The following is a 15,098-nucleotide window of genomic DNA, read 5'->3' on the forward strand; positions in this document are numbered from 1 at the left end:
AAGAGATGGAGCCGAGGGGGGTACCCTACTCTTTAGCTGCTCTGAGGCGTATAGGACGGCGCTTAGGAGGGCGGAGGAGACCTCTGCTCGGAGGTTTGCTACTTGCCTTTGGAGCGTAAATGGAGACCTCGAAGCTCTTATTCCAGCAGTAGGGAAAACACTTTGTGAGGTGCTTTCAAAGCCAAACCAACTTAGTTCCTCCAACTAATGTGGGACCAAGCTTGTCTCTCCACATCCCACCCCCACCCCCTTTGGAAAGGTGGCCATATGCCACTCTCTTCTGTGCCTCGGCACAAAGACTTTCCCTCTCTCACAAACACATATACACGCCACTCATTGAAATTGATGAATCTCAGAAGGGCGGGATCTTGCCCAGTATTTTTGACAACTGGAAAGTGACTGTGGTTCGGTGGCTCGGTGGTACGATTTATTTAGTGTCTAAAATACAGGATGTTTTATTTTTTTATTTTTGGAAAAAGAGAAAAATAAACAAGAAGTTTACGTGCTGTGAAGAAGTTTATGCGCTGTCTCGCCCACTCGCGTGAGACAGATTTCTTTCCCACTCAACTCTGATTAAATATATTCACGTTCTGTGTTGTTGTTGTTGTTTAAAAGCCATTCCTCCCAGATATGAACAAAGTTGATCATCCCATCATCATCAGTCGATGAAGGAGCTGATCACAGAGAATTAGGAGGTGGAACTGAACTGAGAAAGGTTGCACAACAGATAAAAGCAGACGAGAGGAGAGCGACCGCGGTTTCTCATTACTGATCAGCGATCAGTTCCCGCCTCCCTCCTGTTGTGGATAGAAACCGCGATTTTTTTGGTGGTTGATCGTAAACATGTAACTTTGGGAATTAATTTTTATTCCACTCCTAGTTCCTGTTTTTAACTGAATGGCATCGAAATTCCAAGTAAGGCGTTCTTAGGGTTGGGCTGCAAATAACCAGCTGCAGGAGCAAAGGAGCTCATTCCTAAGGGCCGAGGTCCCTTCGCCCCCCCCATAAAATATTTGATCCCCCCCCCAAGTTGATGGGCATTGCCATTCAAATATTTTACTAAAGTTGACATTCCTGTGCAAGAGGAAGATGTGCTTAGCTAGACAATCGACTAGGAACTTCACCTGCGGAGGCAGCTCGGTTGAAATGGGCGCCATCAGCCGAGCAAAACCACTAACCTCATTCATTTCTGGGCGAAGGGGCGGGGGCTTGCGCAGGAGACTTTCCCCCGCGTCGATTGCGTCCTTGCACTTTTCAACTCTGGGAATAAAGTCTGTGCAGTGATTCTCCCCAAGTCTTTACAAGGTGATTTCCAACCCTCGCCTTGTCTCCCCTGTTTCTTTGGCCTCGGTGGATCGCAGTTTCAGGAGCATTGCTGTCATACTAAGGAGGGAAGGAAGGAAAGAGCAGCAAGAGTGAATCCCATTCCTACAAGCACCTGATTCTTTATTTAATTGAGTTAAGATGGGGCCCGTGCTTCTGCAATCCTCCCTGCTTTCCTTAGAATAATCCTGTGTGTTTCAAGTTCCTTTTTAGCTGGCCAAGCCAGGTCTTCTCTCCGCACCCGCGGATCAGATCAGATCACATCAAGTTGACGATTGAGAGAGAGAGAGAGAGAGAGAGAGAAGAGAGAGGAGTTATCTTTAATGGGAAGGCATCAGACATCCCGTAGGCTAGCAACAGTGGTCTTTTCCCCCCTTTAAATATATATATATATATGTATTTCAATATACAGAAACACACAGAGCGCGCACTTTCAGACCAGAAGAGGAGCGCGCAGGAATCGAGGCTGAGGCGCTCTTGTAAATCTATCCACCTAGACCTCAATCCTGGCAAAGCGAAGGAAGGTTGCATTGTGCGCCAAACAGCGTCTCCCCCCCTTGATGCGTCTATTGGGGAGCGGGGGGTGGGGGTGGGGTGGGGAGGAGACGTTTGGCAGCTCCCTTCATCCCTCGTTTCCAATCACGCTCTTGGCTCCCTCGTTTTTCTTTACCGCAAGGTCTCCCTCACCTGATCACTGATGGAGTGCTAAGCAGGCAGACCTCGCAGCTTTGCGAATACTGGCAGGTAGGGTCCGATTTCATTATTATTACTATTATTAATTAATTAATTAATTAATTTATTATTATTGCTTTTCATTTGCTGGGAAGGGGAATTTCTATCTATTAGTATTACTACTAGCCGCATTTCTACATGGGGTTATAGAACCCCTCAAAAGCAAGGCGCTGTGGTAAGATGCCAGAGGTTAGACATTTGCGCCGGTTCTCCATAGAGGTGCGGTGGAGATTGCGATTGGGGGCAGGGGACGGGAAGAGAGAGAAAGGAAAGAGAAAGAGCGGAACTCTCATTCCCCACCCCCACCCCCAATTAGCTTGTTTATTTTAATTAACGCAGGAATCCTTTGCGAGAAGGACCAACCTCCTCCTCTTGGTTACATCACCGCGTCTCTCCCTTCCGTCCCTCCATCCCCAAACCCATCCCCCTTTCTTACCCCTTAAGGAGGAACCACTTTGGGGCCCCCAAATAAACACCCCTTTCTAGAGCTCTTCAGGTAAGACGCTGCCTTGAACGTTTGCTACGGATCTCAGGGTTGTTGCTGCTAATAATGATAATGGTGGCGATAAAAATAAGAACAATAACTTTTACAACAGCAACCTGCATTTCCTCAGGTGTGTTCCCATTTGAGGCATGGAGACGTGTTTTGAGTGGATGTGTGGGTGCCTTATCTGGACAGGATCCGGTCGGTTGTGGAGCTTAGAAGTCAAGCTGGCAGGTTTGGGGGCTGCTTCAAGGGAAGAAGGGGTTTCTTTGAGCCGCGGGGGTTTTGCATCTGGGCTCGCCAGAAATAAAACCAGCCCTCCTTTTGCAATGTGAATTTTCACGCGCTCCCCGTGCGCCTTTTCCCTACCTCGGTTCGCCTCGCCTCGCCGGCAAACTGGCTTAAGTCGCAGGCGGGCGAGGTATACAAGGCGAGCTTCCATTATTAGCTCCAGAAGCCCTTCTCTTGAAGCCCCGTTCGCGTTAGAGACCCGGCCGCCGCCTCCCCCTTTTTTACGCTTCTCTTTCTCTGGCTGGGGGCTGAAGACCTGCAATCCGGCGCCAGGAGCTTTTCTGTCCGTTTCTTAAAAGCTCCTCGTTGCTTTGCTCCAAATCATCCCTTTTTTTCCTTTCAGTTTAATCGGGTAGGAGAAAACTTTTGTTTCTCTTTCTTATCTGAATATGGGCATCCTTGGAAGGTTTCTTTTGCTTCTTGTCCGTTGGTCCCGGCACAAATGAGTAATAGTTTAAAAAAAAAAAAGATGAGGGAACCTCAGTAAACAGCAAAAAAAGTGATTCTTGAGACAGCTGGAGGAAACAGACAGGGGAAGGAAGGCGATCCGACGCTTGGTACCTCTGGAACCTGAAATTGAAAAAACAACATCCCTGAAACGGAGTCCCCAATAAAGACTAATAAGAAGGGGAGACTTATCTTGGAGGGACTTTTGCCTCGTTTGCCTTGTTTGACATTTTGATTCCGTTCCAGCGCTTGATGTGCGTGTGAGATTCAGGAGACGATTACCAAAACAATTCTGCTCCTTCTGGGGTCTTCCTTTGTTTTTCTAAAATATAGGTGTGCTGCGCTCTTCAATACAATGGGCTTGAACCAGGCTCACTTAAGCAAGTCCCACTGATGTCAAGGAAAGGATCTGAGCACGTGCTTCGTTGAATCCAAGGAAGCCCTGAACTTTTGGCAGCCTTGTGCTCACTAGGTGCCTGTAAGATGCATCTTCAGTGGAGCTTACTCCCATGGAAATGTGCCTAGGCTTGCACCCTTAACCGTAATATTAATGGTCCCTTCAGCCTATACATCTATGATTAAGAGTGCAATCCTTTGCCAGCTCGGATGAGATTAAGCCCCACTGAAGACACCCTGGGACCTTTTGCTTTCTCAATGCCACCATCACACTCTGGAGCCAACCTGGAGACAGTTATGTTTCATCGCCAGCCAGCTCTGGAGGCCCCGAACAGGGATTATAACGTTCCAAACATAGCTAGATCTATCGTTAGCTCCCTCTGGCAGAGGAGAAGATCAGGAAGCGGTGTCTTTTGAAAGGCTGGGGGACGTCTGAGATCCAAGATTCCCCTGAAAGGAGGAATCTGTTGGTGACTTTTAGTCCACAGTCACTCACACGATGAAGAGTGACTCGCCTTGTCCCTTTACGCAATGATGTGGATAGAATCAGTCACCCTTCTGAGTCTCTCTCTCTCTCTCTCTCTCTCTCTCTCTCTCTCTCTCTCTCTCTCTCTCTCTCTCTCACACACACACACACACACACACACACACACACTTTCAGGTCCCCACTGCTCTATTAAAACGGAGCCAGGCCATTTTCTGTTCAGAGGGAGCCAGTGCGTAGAGCAAAATGATTAGCCGTCTCCGCTTTCGGGTTTCCTTATTCTTCCTCTGTCTAATTATTTGTTGGTCAGTTATTAATCCGCACGTGGATACTTTGTCCTAGAGCCAAAGACAAGCCCCCTTCACGCTGTAATAGGCTTTAGACCCTCGCCTGTGGCGGAACGGGGGCCGGACGGAGGGTTCCAGTGGCTCCGCTCCCCTCCCCATCTCCTCTCTTCTCTTGATAATCGCTTGGGTTTCTATTTTATTTCTTTAAACCCTCTCGCCGGAGCATGTTCCTTGCCTGTGCCAAAGCCCGGCTGCTTCGCAGGCTCGCCGCCAACGGTTTTGTTGCAGAGGCTGGGGGAGCCGTTTACCGGGGGATTAGCCCGAGCCGAACAAATCGTCCCCATCCATCCTCCACGCGCCTTGAAGTGCGGAGTGCAAAATCTGGAGCTTTGTGTTTCGCTGCACCCCCGTATTCCGCTCCCTCCCCCCCCCAAAAAAACCCTTCTCCTCCTACGACAATGGACAAGCATGATGGCCGTGTGAAAACGACGCTTGTCACTATCTACCATGTAACGCTCCAACAAGGAGCGCAGATTATCTGTTATATTCAGATTCTGTTGTAAGAACAGGCTTGGTTCCCTCCGCTTTGGCGCTTCATCTATACGAAACGATGATTACGATAACAAACCCAACAACGATAGCAATCCACAGTATTTGTTATTAATTATGATGGTGGCAATAATTATGATAATAAATAAATCCGCGTTTATACAGAGCGTCCGGGAGATTCTGCGCCCAGTGGCTCCACAATGCTTGACACCCCCAAAAATGTTTTTCCTAATTTGGGGCGTCTACAAGCTCTGTTTCCCTGCAGGCCCCAAACAGGGAAGGGCCTTCTCTTCCAAACCCAAAATATATGCCAACAAACAGGGCAACCCTCGTTTAGCCGTTGGCTTTCACCTTGCGCGTCCTCTAGGATTTCCCGAACGCGGCTGTATCTCTCCGTCTCTCCCACCAGCAACTTGTCTCCTCCTGCCCCCAATTGCTCACATACCCGGGGGGTATTTTGCCAGCTCTTCCTCCGAGACGCCTCCTTCGCCCCCTCCAGCCTTCCTGCAAGCGGCAGCCCTTTCCAGCTTCTCGAGGAAAAAAAGGGAGATCTGGTAAAAAGAAATTGAAGGAGATTCACCTTGACTGCTGAAAGAAAGGCCTTCGGAAACTCGCCGGCTCTTCGCAGGAAACTCAACATCCCTTCTCCGGGGGAAGACCCGGGAGGTGCTGCTGTCCAACACAACACGCCTTATGGCGAGAATCCTTTGCGCCCTTGACCTGTGAGGAAACCCCCATTAAAGTCGGTGTAGGGTTCGTTTTTGGGCAGAGAAGCATAGGATCGGGTTGCGCCCTTGCGCAAGAGCAGCAGCAGTGTTTGGGGGGGGGGTGTTTCCGAGGACGGTGGATTTTGGATGAGTGTGTTTAGATAAGGTGGGGACCCTCGGGTCTCCTTGGCTGAGTTCTTGCAGAAAAGGAAACACGTTGTTGTCATTTCTGTAGGTGTTTATTCCCCCCACCCCCTTGCAACAACACCGCGAGGTAGGTTTTGTGTGAAGGATCAGGCACCGAAGGGAGTCGTCTCAAAACTATCAAAACTTGACCCAGAACAACTTTAGGGTTGCTTTTCATGAATGAAGCGTGCGTACCCAACTCTAGAGAAAAGGAGGCGGGGTTTTGGTTACGTTATTATTTCGCTTCCCCTCCCGTCTAAATTTAGGACACGATCCAGCCAAAGTGAAGCTCTGTCAAGATCCTCATTGGTTTCAAGGGGAGAACTCTCCCTGGGCTTTTCAGTTTTCAGTTTTGCGCCTTAAGATTGGAAGCACCTAGCGGCTGCAGCGGCTGGGAAGGACTTAGCGTTTTTTGTTCTGCTCCTGCCGCCGTTCCGGCTTTACCTTCAAGAACAACCAAAGGAGTCTGGAGGGGGAGGGAAGGGAAGCAGCAAGCAACTTCCCAGGTGCTCTCGCTTTCGATTCCAGACCCAGGAAGGAAAAGAGCTTCAGCCCGGAAATGGTTTTTCTGGGGTTCTTCTGACCCGCTTCCAGCAGAGAAGAGGGAGCCTTCAAATACTTTCCAGAGCGCTCACCTGGAGAAATCACCTTTCTAGAGATCACTTTTTTCCATCGGAACCTCCAGTTCCAAGACAGAAAGATGAAAAGGCGAAAGCAAAGATAGGCAGACAGGCAGCATAGTTAGACCGTCATCATTTGGGAACCAGGAGATCAACTGCGCGTTTATGGCTTAAACGGCAGGTACCAGGTCTGCAACCTGGGCTTAGTGTTGCACCTTAATGTTCACTTAAAAGAAACTCTGTAAGTGTGCTTGGAGACCTAAGAAGAGTCCTACTGGACATCGGGCCAGCGACCACCCAAAGCCAGCAGTCTGCTCTCACAATGGCAATCTAGATGCCTCTGGGAAGCCCGCAAGATGGACCTGGTTGAGCCCTCGGCGCCCTGACTTCGAGCGCAGCAGGACTTCGAGTCGCCGACCCTTATGCGCAGAAGCAGCCTAGGAGTCTCTGGAGAGAATGCAAAGTATGGTTCGTGTCACTAGAGGAGGGTGGCTGGAAAGGGCGGCGAGGACGAGGCCTAGCCCAGCGCCCCAGTGAGGAACAGAATGGCTTTAGGTCCCGGCCCATTATTGGAGCCCAGCATTCTGTCTCCAACTGCGCTCGGCCAAGTGTCTCGGTGCGCAGAACAAGCGCGAGGGAGACGGCGGCCTGTTCCATTTTGCTGTTGCCCCTAGCCGGCTTTAATTTTAGCAAATAATAACCAACAAACAAATAAATAAATGACGGTGAAGATAATAAATACAGTATATGTAAAAACCATTTATCCCACCAATGGGCATCATGTGACTTGAAGCATTCGGCATCCTGTCCTGACTCTGTGAAAGGGGCTTTCCTAGTGAGAGTCAAACTTGCCTTCTTGCTTGTCAGTTGCCAGTATTAACCCGCCCTTCCATTACATCAAATGGAAATGAATTTCACGGTTGCTGTTGTTTTTAGTGCATATCGCCTTTCAGCTGGAGTGCCAAAGGCGCTTGACAGTAAAACCTTATGGAGCTTTAGAACGAAGCTCCTTTTGACTCCACAGCTCCGACCTCTTAAATATCCACATACCCTCTTTTGACCCTGGATCTGTAAAGGTGTTTAAAACAACGAGAACAAGCGTGGTTTTTATCACCTACTAAACGGTTTTAGACCTGGCGGTTCAGGTAACATCCAAACGACAGAGCGACCCGCACTTTTCCTGCCAACAAAATCTGATCCGTCCCGTCAACCAGCAAATCCTAAACTGCCCCTCTTTTTCACTCCTAGCCTCACATTCCTGTAGATCAGCTTAACCCTATCCGTGTCTGCTCAGAACACAGCTCCAGTCGTAGGCTGCAATCCTGTACGCGCTTCCCGGGGAGCCAGCCCCATCTAATGCAGTGGGGCTTTTTCAGAAAACGCCCTTGAGGTTGCGCGCTTAGGCTGCAATCCTACGCCCACGGAAGAGCCTGTTCATGGCGTTCAAGTGGACATGTTTCTCAAGAGACGTGCCTGACTACCACTGAGAGCGGAGGCCGCAGCCACACTTATACGTGGGTCCGGAGAGGCTTGACCCACAGTGGGACTTCCGAGGGATTCACCGGAACGAGCTCATAGGGCTGCAGGTTCTGCTCCATTCAAAGCCATCGCAATTCTCCTCTAGGATTCCAGACGGGCGGCATTGCGCCCAAGGAAAGTCTTTCCATTGTAACCTTTTCCGGCCATCCAATCTCTCTCTCTCTCTCTCTCTCTCTCTCTCTCTCTCTCTCTCTCTCTCTCTCTCTCTCTGTGTGTGTGTGTGTGTGTTTAGGTCCTGCCACAAACAAGCTTGATCCGTGAAAAGTCCTAGGTCTGTCCTTTCTCTCTCTCTCTTTCTCTCTCTCTGTTCCTCCACCGGTTTCTGCGTCTTAGATTCCCCTTTCAATGGGAGATTTCTCTCCTAATTGCATTACTTACAGTAAATAGACAGCCCTGCTGTTCTGGGCTGTGGCGTGCCAACAGAAAGAGAGGAATTCTTTGTGTGTGTGTGTTTCAAAAAATTATAATCCAAGCTTATTTCACTTGATTGGCTTTCTCTTCTCGGTTCGAATGTGTTTTCTGAGTTGCTTTCTGCCTTTCGACCGGCTGATGCAGAGGGAGAGACCTATCCAGACGCAAAGGGCGCCCTTTTCCATCCCACCCTCGCGCCCCACGACTAGAGAACCACTAACAAACAGTGGGGGAAGGAAGGTTATCTCTTCCAGCCCAGTAAGGTCCGTGGCATGGAAGGAAAGTGTTTGGGGGGGAAGGCAGTGGAGGCTAGTGATGCCATTTCAGGAGTCACACTAGACTCTACGGCGGGTATTTCTGAAGGGAGACTTGCTTCAGGGCAGGGCGGGGCAGGAAACAGCCGGTCGGGGCAGCAGTGTGAAAAGTCAACAGGGAGGCGAAAAAGGGAAATAAATGTACCAAAGAGAGGGGAGAGAAAGAGATGAGGATTCCTGTGTTGGCCCTAAACCTATACGATTCTCCCAAGGTGGAAGGGTCCGGCACCTGCCATGGACCAAGCTGTGTCCGGAGGGCGGAAACAGCTGGCTTCCCAGGTGCGCTTTCCTTTCTGCCTGGAGAAGAGCGCTGTGGGACTTGAAGCTTGCGCCCCACAGCTGAGCAACTCCGCTGATCCAACGGAAGGGGTTTTCTCGATCACATGATAATGGCTGAAAGCCATTGAAGAGTTGAATCCTCAACTACTAAACCCCACCCCATTGGGGAGTTCCCTAAACCTGCTATTCCTTACTTCAAATATGTTCTCAAATTGAGGTTAATGTCTTTCTCGGTTCAGTTGTTCTCTTACTCTAACATTATACCACGCGTCCCCTGCCTTTTTTATCTTAGGAGGTCTGGAATTAGATCAAACCCATACTTTTAAACACTAAAACGGTAAGAAACAGAGAAGTTTCTTCTTTCGGGTCTGCCTACGAGAGATAAAAAGGGCTCCTCCAGAAAAGGCGTCTCCCAACACGCGCAAAGTCCCGCTTCCCGATCCCCAACCTTCGAGATTTCTTAAATCTGTTCCCTCGGTTCTTTCGCGTCGAATTGGGGCCCATGAAAGCGATCAGGGGCTCCCTCCGGAGCAACCGGCTTGCCACTCTTGGGGGCGCGATCCCGCTCAACGGAAGCATCTGTGAGATTGCTAACCGCGTAAAAATGTGCGCAGTGCGATCCTGTGCACCTTGGCCAGGAAGTCGGTCAGTGGATTGATCTTAAAATCCTCCCGCCCTCCCAAGAAGGCGCGCGCAGGATGGCAGCCACGTGCTTCCCCGGCTTGCTCAGCTCAAGGTGGGACTTGGGGATTTGCTTAAGGTGGAGAAGATTGTGCCTCTTTCTTTCTTTCCAGCAAAGTCCCTCCAAAGCCCAGATTCATTCAAAGAAATCCGCCTTATTTCTCTCTCTCTTACACACACACACACTTTCCCATTGTTAAAATGCGTTTTGAACTTGAGTACTGAACTCCGGATGGGGATTTGAGGAAGGGAGATGGACTGGAGGGGGTGGGGGTGAGGATGGGAGGAGCAGGAATACAATCTGGGCCCACACAAGCCAGCCCCCTAAAAAAAAAGGCCCCCTCCCTCCTCGTGGTTGCAGGGGGGGGTCTGGCTCTCCCCCTCCCTAGGAATATTTGTCACTGCTCTTGCCCATCTCTGTGGGGGCTGAGAGGAGTTTGACAGCTCTTTGTTGTCTGTATAAGAAGGGAGTTTGCGGGGAGGGAGGGAGAGTTGGGGGGGGGAGCTGGTGGCAGCTCGCGGGCGAGAACTCCTCCTCCTGAATTATCCAAAATGGGTTGGCTTTCGCCTCCAACAAATTGGACGGAGCCGCAGAGAGCAGCAGTCCCAAATCCGACCTAGAGGCAAGTGGGAACTTTTCAAGCAACCAGGGATCGCTGCTTGGAGAAATAACTGACCCCCCCTTTCCCCTGCACCCCCCCTTACAAACCCTTCTTTGGTTTTAATTTGTGTATTTCTTTGATTTTTATAAGTATATTAATCTCCCCTTTTGGGGGCCATCATAGCTTTTCCTCACCTCCCCCTTCTACAAAAAATAACTCCCGTTTTTCTAGTTCAGGAAGCTGCAAGACAAGTCTCCGCTTCGTGGGTTTTTGCTTCGTCTCTGCTCTGCCCAATCCCTCCTTTCCCCCTTTTATTTCTTCTTCTTCACACTTTTTTCTCTCCTTCCTCCCTTTTTTTGGGGTCCGGCGTCGTTTCCCTCCTTGCCCGCCCAGGAAGGCGCCTTCTCCTTGCTCCACGAGGCGGGGGGCAGCCCCGCAAGAGACCCTCCTCCTCCTCCTCCTCCTGCTCGCCGTCCGTCCGTCCCGCCTCGCCTGCCTTCCGGGCCCGGAGCCGCGACGCTGCTTCCCCGCGGGCTGTCTCGCCTCTTCTGCCGCCGCCGCCGCCTCCGCCTCCCGGCGCTTCGGATGCTCTAGCCCAAGACTCTGGGGCCTGTATATGGAAATAGTGGGGTGTCGAGCCGAAGGAACCGCTTGCCCCTTCCGCTCCCCAGCCATGCTTTTCCACGGCATCTCCGGAGGCCACATCCAAGGCATCATGGAGGAGATGGAAAGGAGGTCCAAGACCGAGTCGCGCCTGGCCAAAGGCGCCCAGATGAACGGTCGGGAAGCGGTAAGGAGTCATAGGGGCACAGGGGGTGTCGGGGGAAGACGCGGGTCGCCAACCTAAGGGACGGGAAGGGAATGGAAGAGGCAGAGCGGGAGGAAAAATTAAAGTGTAGCTAGAAGAATCAATCAACCCAAATATTGCAGGGGCATCGGAACCTCATGTTCCCATTCCCGACAGTTTCTCCTCGCAAAGTCATCTTTCTGCTTGTCTACATCCAAGCCGAGCTTGCCCAGATCGTGGGCTTCCCTGAACTCTGCGAAAGTTGCAGTGTTAAAAAGAGCATTTCTCCACTTTGAAATTCGGGAGGATTTTTATTCGGCCGTTTGAATAGCCATATTTTACTATCTATATATTGCAGCAAGAGCCTACGAATATTGTGAAACCAGCTTGCGTTTTCATTCGGAGTTTTCATTCCAAGTAAGGTCAAGGAAGAGTTCAGTCCTGTTCGTGGTGGTTTTGTTTGTTTGTTTTTGTTTCTTTTTTAAAAAAATGTGATGCGAATAAAAACGAAAGCGGGATCCAATCAAAAAGTCCAGCCCGTCTGAATTAAGTAAAAACATATAAATTTACTAGAGAAGATGCTCCCCTTGAGTTGAGTGGGACTTACTTCCGAGTAAAGAATCTTGCGGGTCGAACACGTTTGTTCTGGATCATTGCAGGTTGCGGTTAAAACCATATATTTACCCCACGCATGCATGCATGCACTTATATATACCGCCCAGTATACGCTTAGCAGCCGGGTCCTAATAAAACGCATTTATTCGGAAGCAAGTCCAGGGGCATTTGCCTTTTGTTATGTTATGGATTAAATCTGATTGCAACAGGGCTGGAAGTACTGTTTAATATCGCTGTGTCTAGCAAGAAGCGGAGGCAGTAATTTGCGCGCTGCCGTAATTTCTACACCTTGGAGTTCAACTCCCATCCGCATACCCAACATTTTGGTACTAGTATAAACTCATTTCCTTTGCCTTTTTTTTCAAAAAAAATTCGGACAAGATTTCCTCCCGAACAATCTGCAAAGGCCCATTTAAAGTCCAACATAACTACCAACACATAGTGTTTGTGGAGAGGGTGAAGAGACCCGACTTAAAACGAAATATTCTCTTTCTAAACTCTTCGAATGCTGGGAAGGAATTCTTTTCGGCTAATATATAGATTACCTTCGCTTTTGCAACCCTAACGGCGCAGCTTGGGCGGGGGGGGGGGCGGAGTACAGCACCCAAACAGAACAGAAATCGGTAGTGATATTAAGTTTAGAGAAAGGGCTGGTTCTCTCCGCCGCCGCCGCCCCCCCCCCCAGCTTCCGGAAATGGTAATAAAAATGTCTCATAATTTTCACCGGAATTGCATTGAGGAGCATGAAGTAAATCCAGAGCTGCACGCAGGCTAAGCCGCTTCCTTTCAGATGGTTTAATTCCCCGAGAACTCTCTCTGTGTGTGTGTGAGATGAAGGAAGTTCCCTTTTGCTCCTAAATCTCAGAGCTTCCGTTGAGCACCCACAATGAACCGAAGGAATGGCCTGCAGAAAACTCAGCCTCGCCTCTTTGAACTGGCCTCTGGGTCCTCTGCCCATCCCCCACCAAGTTCATTAAGGAATTGGAGCAGGCTGGGTGGGGGGAGGCTCTGCGTGGCATTTCAAGAGCTTCCCTCCTCCCAGGGCTTTTTTGGGGGGGTGGGGTAGGCAGATGATTTCCCCTTCTTCTCTTTTTGGGATTCAACGGTATTCGTATTTTTAATCAGTCGGAGGCTTAGTGGCGTCTCCCAAAAGAATCCTTTCTCTGCACTCCTCTGATTTCCTTTCTTTCTTTCAAAAGATGAACTTTTGGAGAAAACAAAAGCAACACACAATCCCCCTGCATCTATTCAGATTTTCATAAGATGTCGGCTTGAGAGAGCTTCTCCCGCCTTCCTGACTGATCGCATTTTGGATGCAAAAATCCAGGCGATTATATATTTATATATTATATATATATTTATATATATTATATAGAAGTGGGGGATGGGTGGGAAACGACGTTTTAGCAGGGCATTTCGTCTTTATTTGGCATTTCCACCACTCTGAAGAATTTGATCTTTCTTTCCAAACTCCTGCAATCCGGTCCAACTCAGAGATGTTAGGCCCGGTGTGATAAAAGGGATTTTCTTTCCAGTAAACATGGTTTGGATGGAGCTTTTAAAATCCTACTTTTAAACTGGAGCCAGACTTCCTCGGGGAAGTCGCCCTTCAGCTCCCCCCCTTTTTTTTGTAATGAAGTTTTACGGACCGAGTATTTTTTAAGGCTTCGCCTCTGATTATTTGCAAGAGAACGGAGCTGCTTTCGGTTTGCCGCCTTCAGGTCTTGCTTGGGAAGAAGCTTCTCCTTTGTAGGAGGCAAAAAATAAAAATAAAATAAAAATGAGGGAAATAAAAAGATCCTGGCGGTGGGCACGAAAACAATGCGGGGGGGGCGTTAAACTCGGTATCTTTGGAGCACAGAAAAACGCAGAAGTAAAACCTTGCATTGCAGTCCGCTCCCTAAGTCCAGATCTTTCGTGGTAAAAGATCGGCTTCTTCGCATTTCTAAGGCCGTCCGGCTGAAAGTCCCAAGTCTGGGTCCTTGGAAAGCGCAGAGAGTCTGGAAAAACGCGACGCAAAACCCACCCAAACCGCCTTGTAGTCGGAAATGAGGCCATGGCTAAGCTATAGGAAGGCTTTGGATGCTGGAAACGGCGAAACCCCTGCAGATTCTCCTGGCAAAAGTTATTTAGGGGTTGGCCCCCTTGAGACCCACGGCGTATGGCCTTAATGGGGGTTCGTGGAGATCCTGGGTGGGTCTGATCCCGCAGCCCCGCTTTGTTCCCATCCCTCCTGGAGTTGTTGTTGAGTGTGGCTCTCCTTCCGCAGAATATGCCCCCGCTGAGCCCGGAGAAGCCTGCCTTGTGCGCCGGCTGCGGAGGGAAGATCTCCGACAGATACTACCTGCTGGCGGTGGACAAACAGTGGCACCTGCGGTGTCTTAAGTGCTGTGAATGTAAACTGGCGCTGGAGTCCGAGCTCACCTGCTTCGCCAAGGACGGCAGCATTTACTGCAAGGAGGATTATTACAGGTAAAGCACCCCAGGGAGGGGGGAAGAAGGGACCCGGTTTGGGGAGCGCCACGTGGCCCTCTGGGACTGCAAAAGACCGCTCCCTCCTCCTCCCGACCAGAAAAGGTCCCTCCACAATCCTGGCTCCGTTGGATTTTCCTGGGAGAAATCAACCTGGAGCCGAGGAGCACTTCACACGTGCATGATTTCCACTTGGGTCGCGTTCGCACAGATACGGGTTTATCAGTCTGCGCTGGCTCAACTGCTGACACACTGGGGTTCAGCTGCCCCGCTGAAAATGACTTTCACGTGTGAATGGTGGAAACCTCCCCCTCCCCCCCCCCAATGTGGGAAGCTCAGCAAGAGCTTTCATGTCCTCCCCGATTGTTGTGGTTTTCGAGGGCGTCGCTTCAGGCGTTTAGCTGCTGGGGTGGCGAAATCAAAGTGACGCACGTGATGCCCGCGTGTAGCACTGAGCGTGTGTATGTGAAATGTTGCGGCGCGGAAACGAGCAAACATCGGGTCATATAAAAGTCCTGCTCTAGATTTCAGAACGAATGCGTGCATCAATTGGGTGGGTGTGAAAGAAAGCGCGGGTGGCAGCGCTTGGTCTGCTAGGGGGCCATTCACACGTGCAAAATAATCGCCCCTCGAGTTCCGCACGTGTAAATACGCCCTCAAAGGCCTCGGCTTGAGTGCAAAGGGGAGCCTAGAAGAGGGCTGGGAGAGTGAAAATTCGGCTATCACCCCCCCGCCCCAATAACTCCTACTAGAGGAAGGGCAGCCTTAGCTCTCCACATGGGACGCTGGCAGAGAAAGTGCCTCCTTTTCCAGAGAATCGGGATACAATTCAAAGCAGCGGGAGGGACGCTTGAAAAACGGTCCTAGGCATGGGCGGGCTATATCCTTCCCA

At 50.2% G+C, this 15,098-nt stretch overlaps 1 protein-coding gene and 1 long non-coding RNA gene across 5 annotated transcripts in view; one reads left to right on the top strand and one right to left on the bottom strand.

Annotated features, from left to right (window-relative positions):
• Window positions 1-1,030: 1,030 nt before the first annotated feature.
• Window positions 1,031-15,098, bottom strand: part of LOC310765441 — a 49,401-nt gene continuing 35,333 nt past the window's right edge. Inside the window, exons 3-4 of one of the 2 annotated variants that reach the window (XR_014549585.1) lie at window positions 5,439-5,544; window positions 1,031-3,400 (exon numbers count right to left, since the gene is read on the bottom strand). This is a non-coding gene — a long non-coding RNA (uncharacterized lncRNA). The remainder of the gene's footprint in view (window positions 3,401-5,438; window positions 5,545-15,098) is intronic. The other variant, XR_014549586.1, reaches the window with a different exon arrangement.
• The window catches only part of LHX9 (LIM homeobox 9), a 37,924-nt gene continuing 33,658 nt past the window's right edge, over window positions 10,833-15,098 (top strand). For 2 of the 3 annotated variants that reach the window (XM_083620339.1, XM_083620340.1), the window contains exons 1-2: window positions 10,848-11,122; window positions 14,004-14,206. In XM_083620339.1, coding sequence (XP_083476465.1) covers window positions 10,949-11,122; window positions 14,004-14,206 — 377 coding nt within the window. In that variant the 5' untranslated portion in view covers window positions 10,848-10,948. Of the gene's footprint in view, window positions 11,123-14,003; window positions 14,207-15,098 lie in introns of all 3 variants that reach the window. The other variant, XM_083620341.1, reaches the window with a different exon arrangement.

Source organism: Podarcis filfolensis (assembly GCF_964270895.1).
Source record: "Podarcis filfolensis genome assembly, chromosome: 6".
NCBI classification, from domain to species: Eukaryota; Metazoa; Chordata; class Lepidosauria; order Squamata; family Lacertidae; genus Podarcis; species Podarcis filfolensis.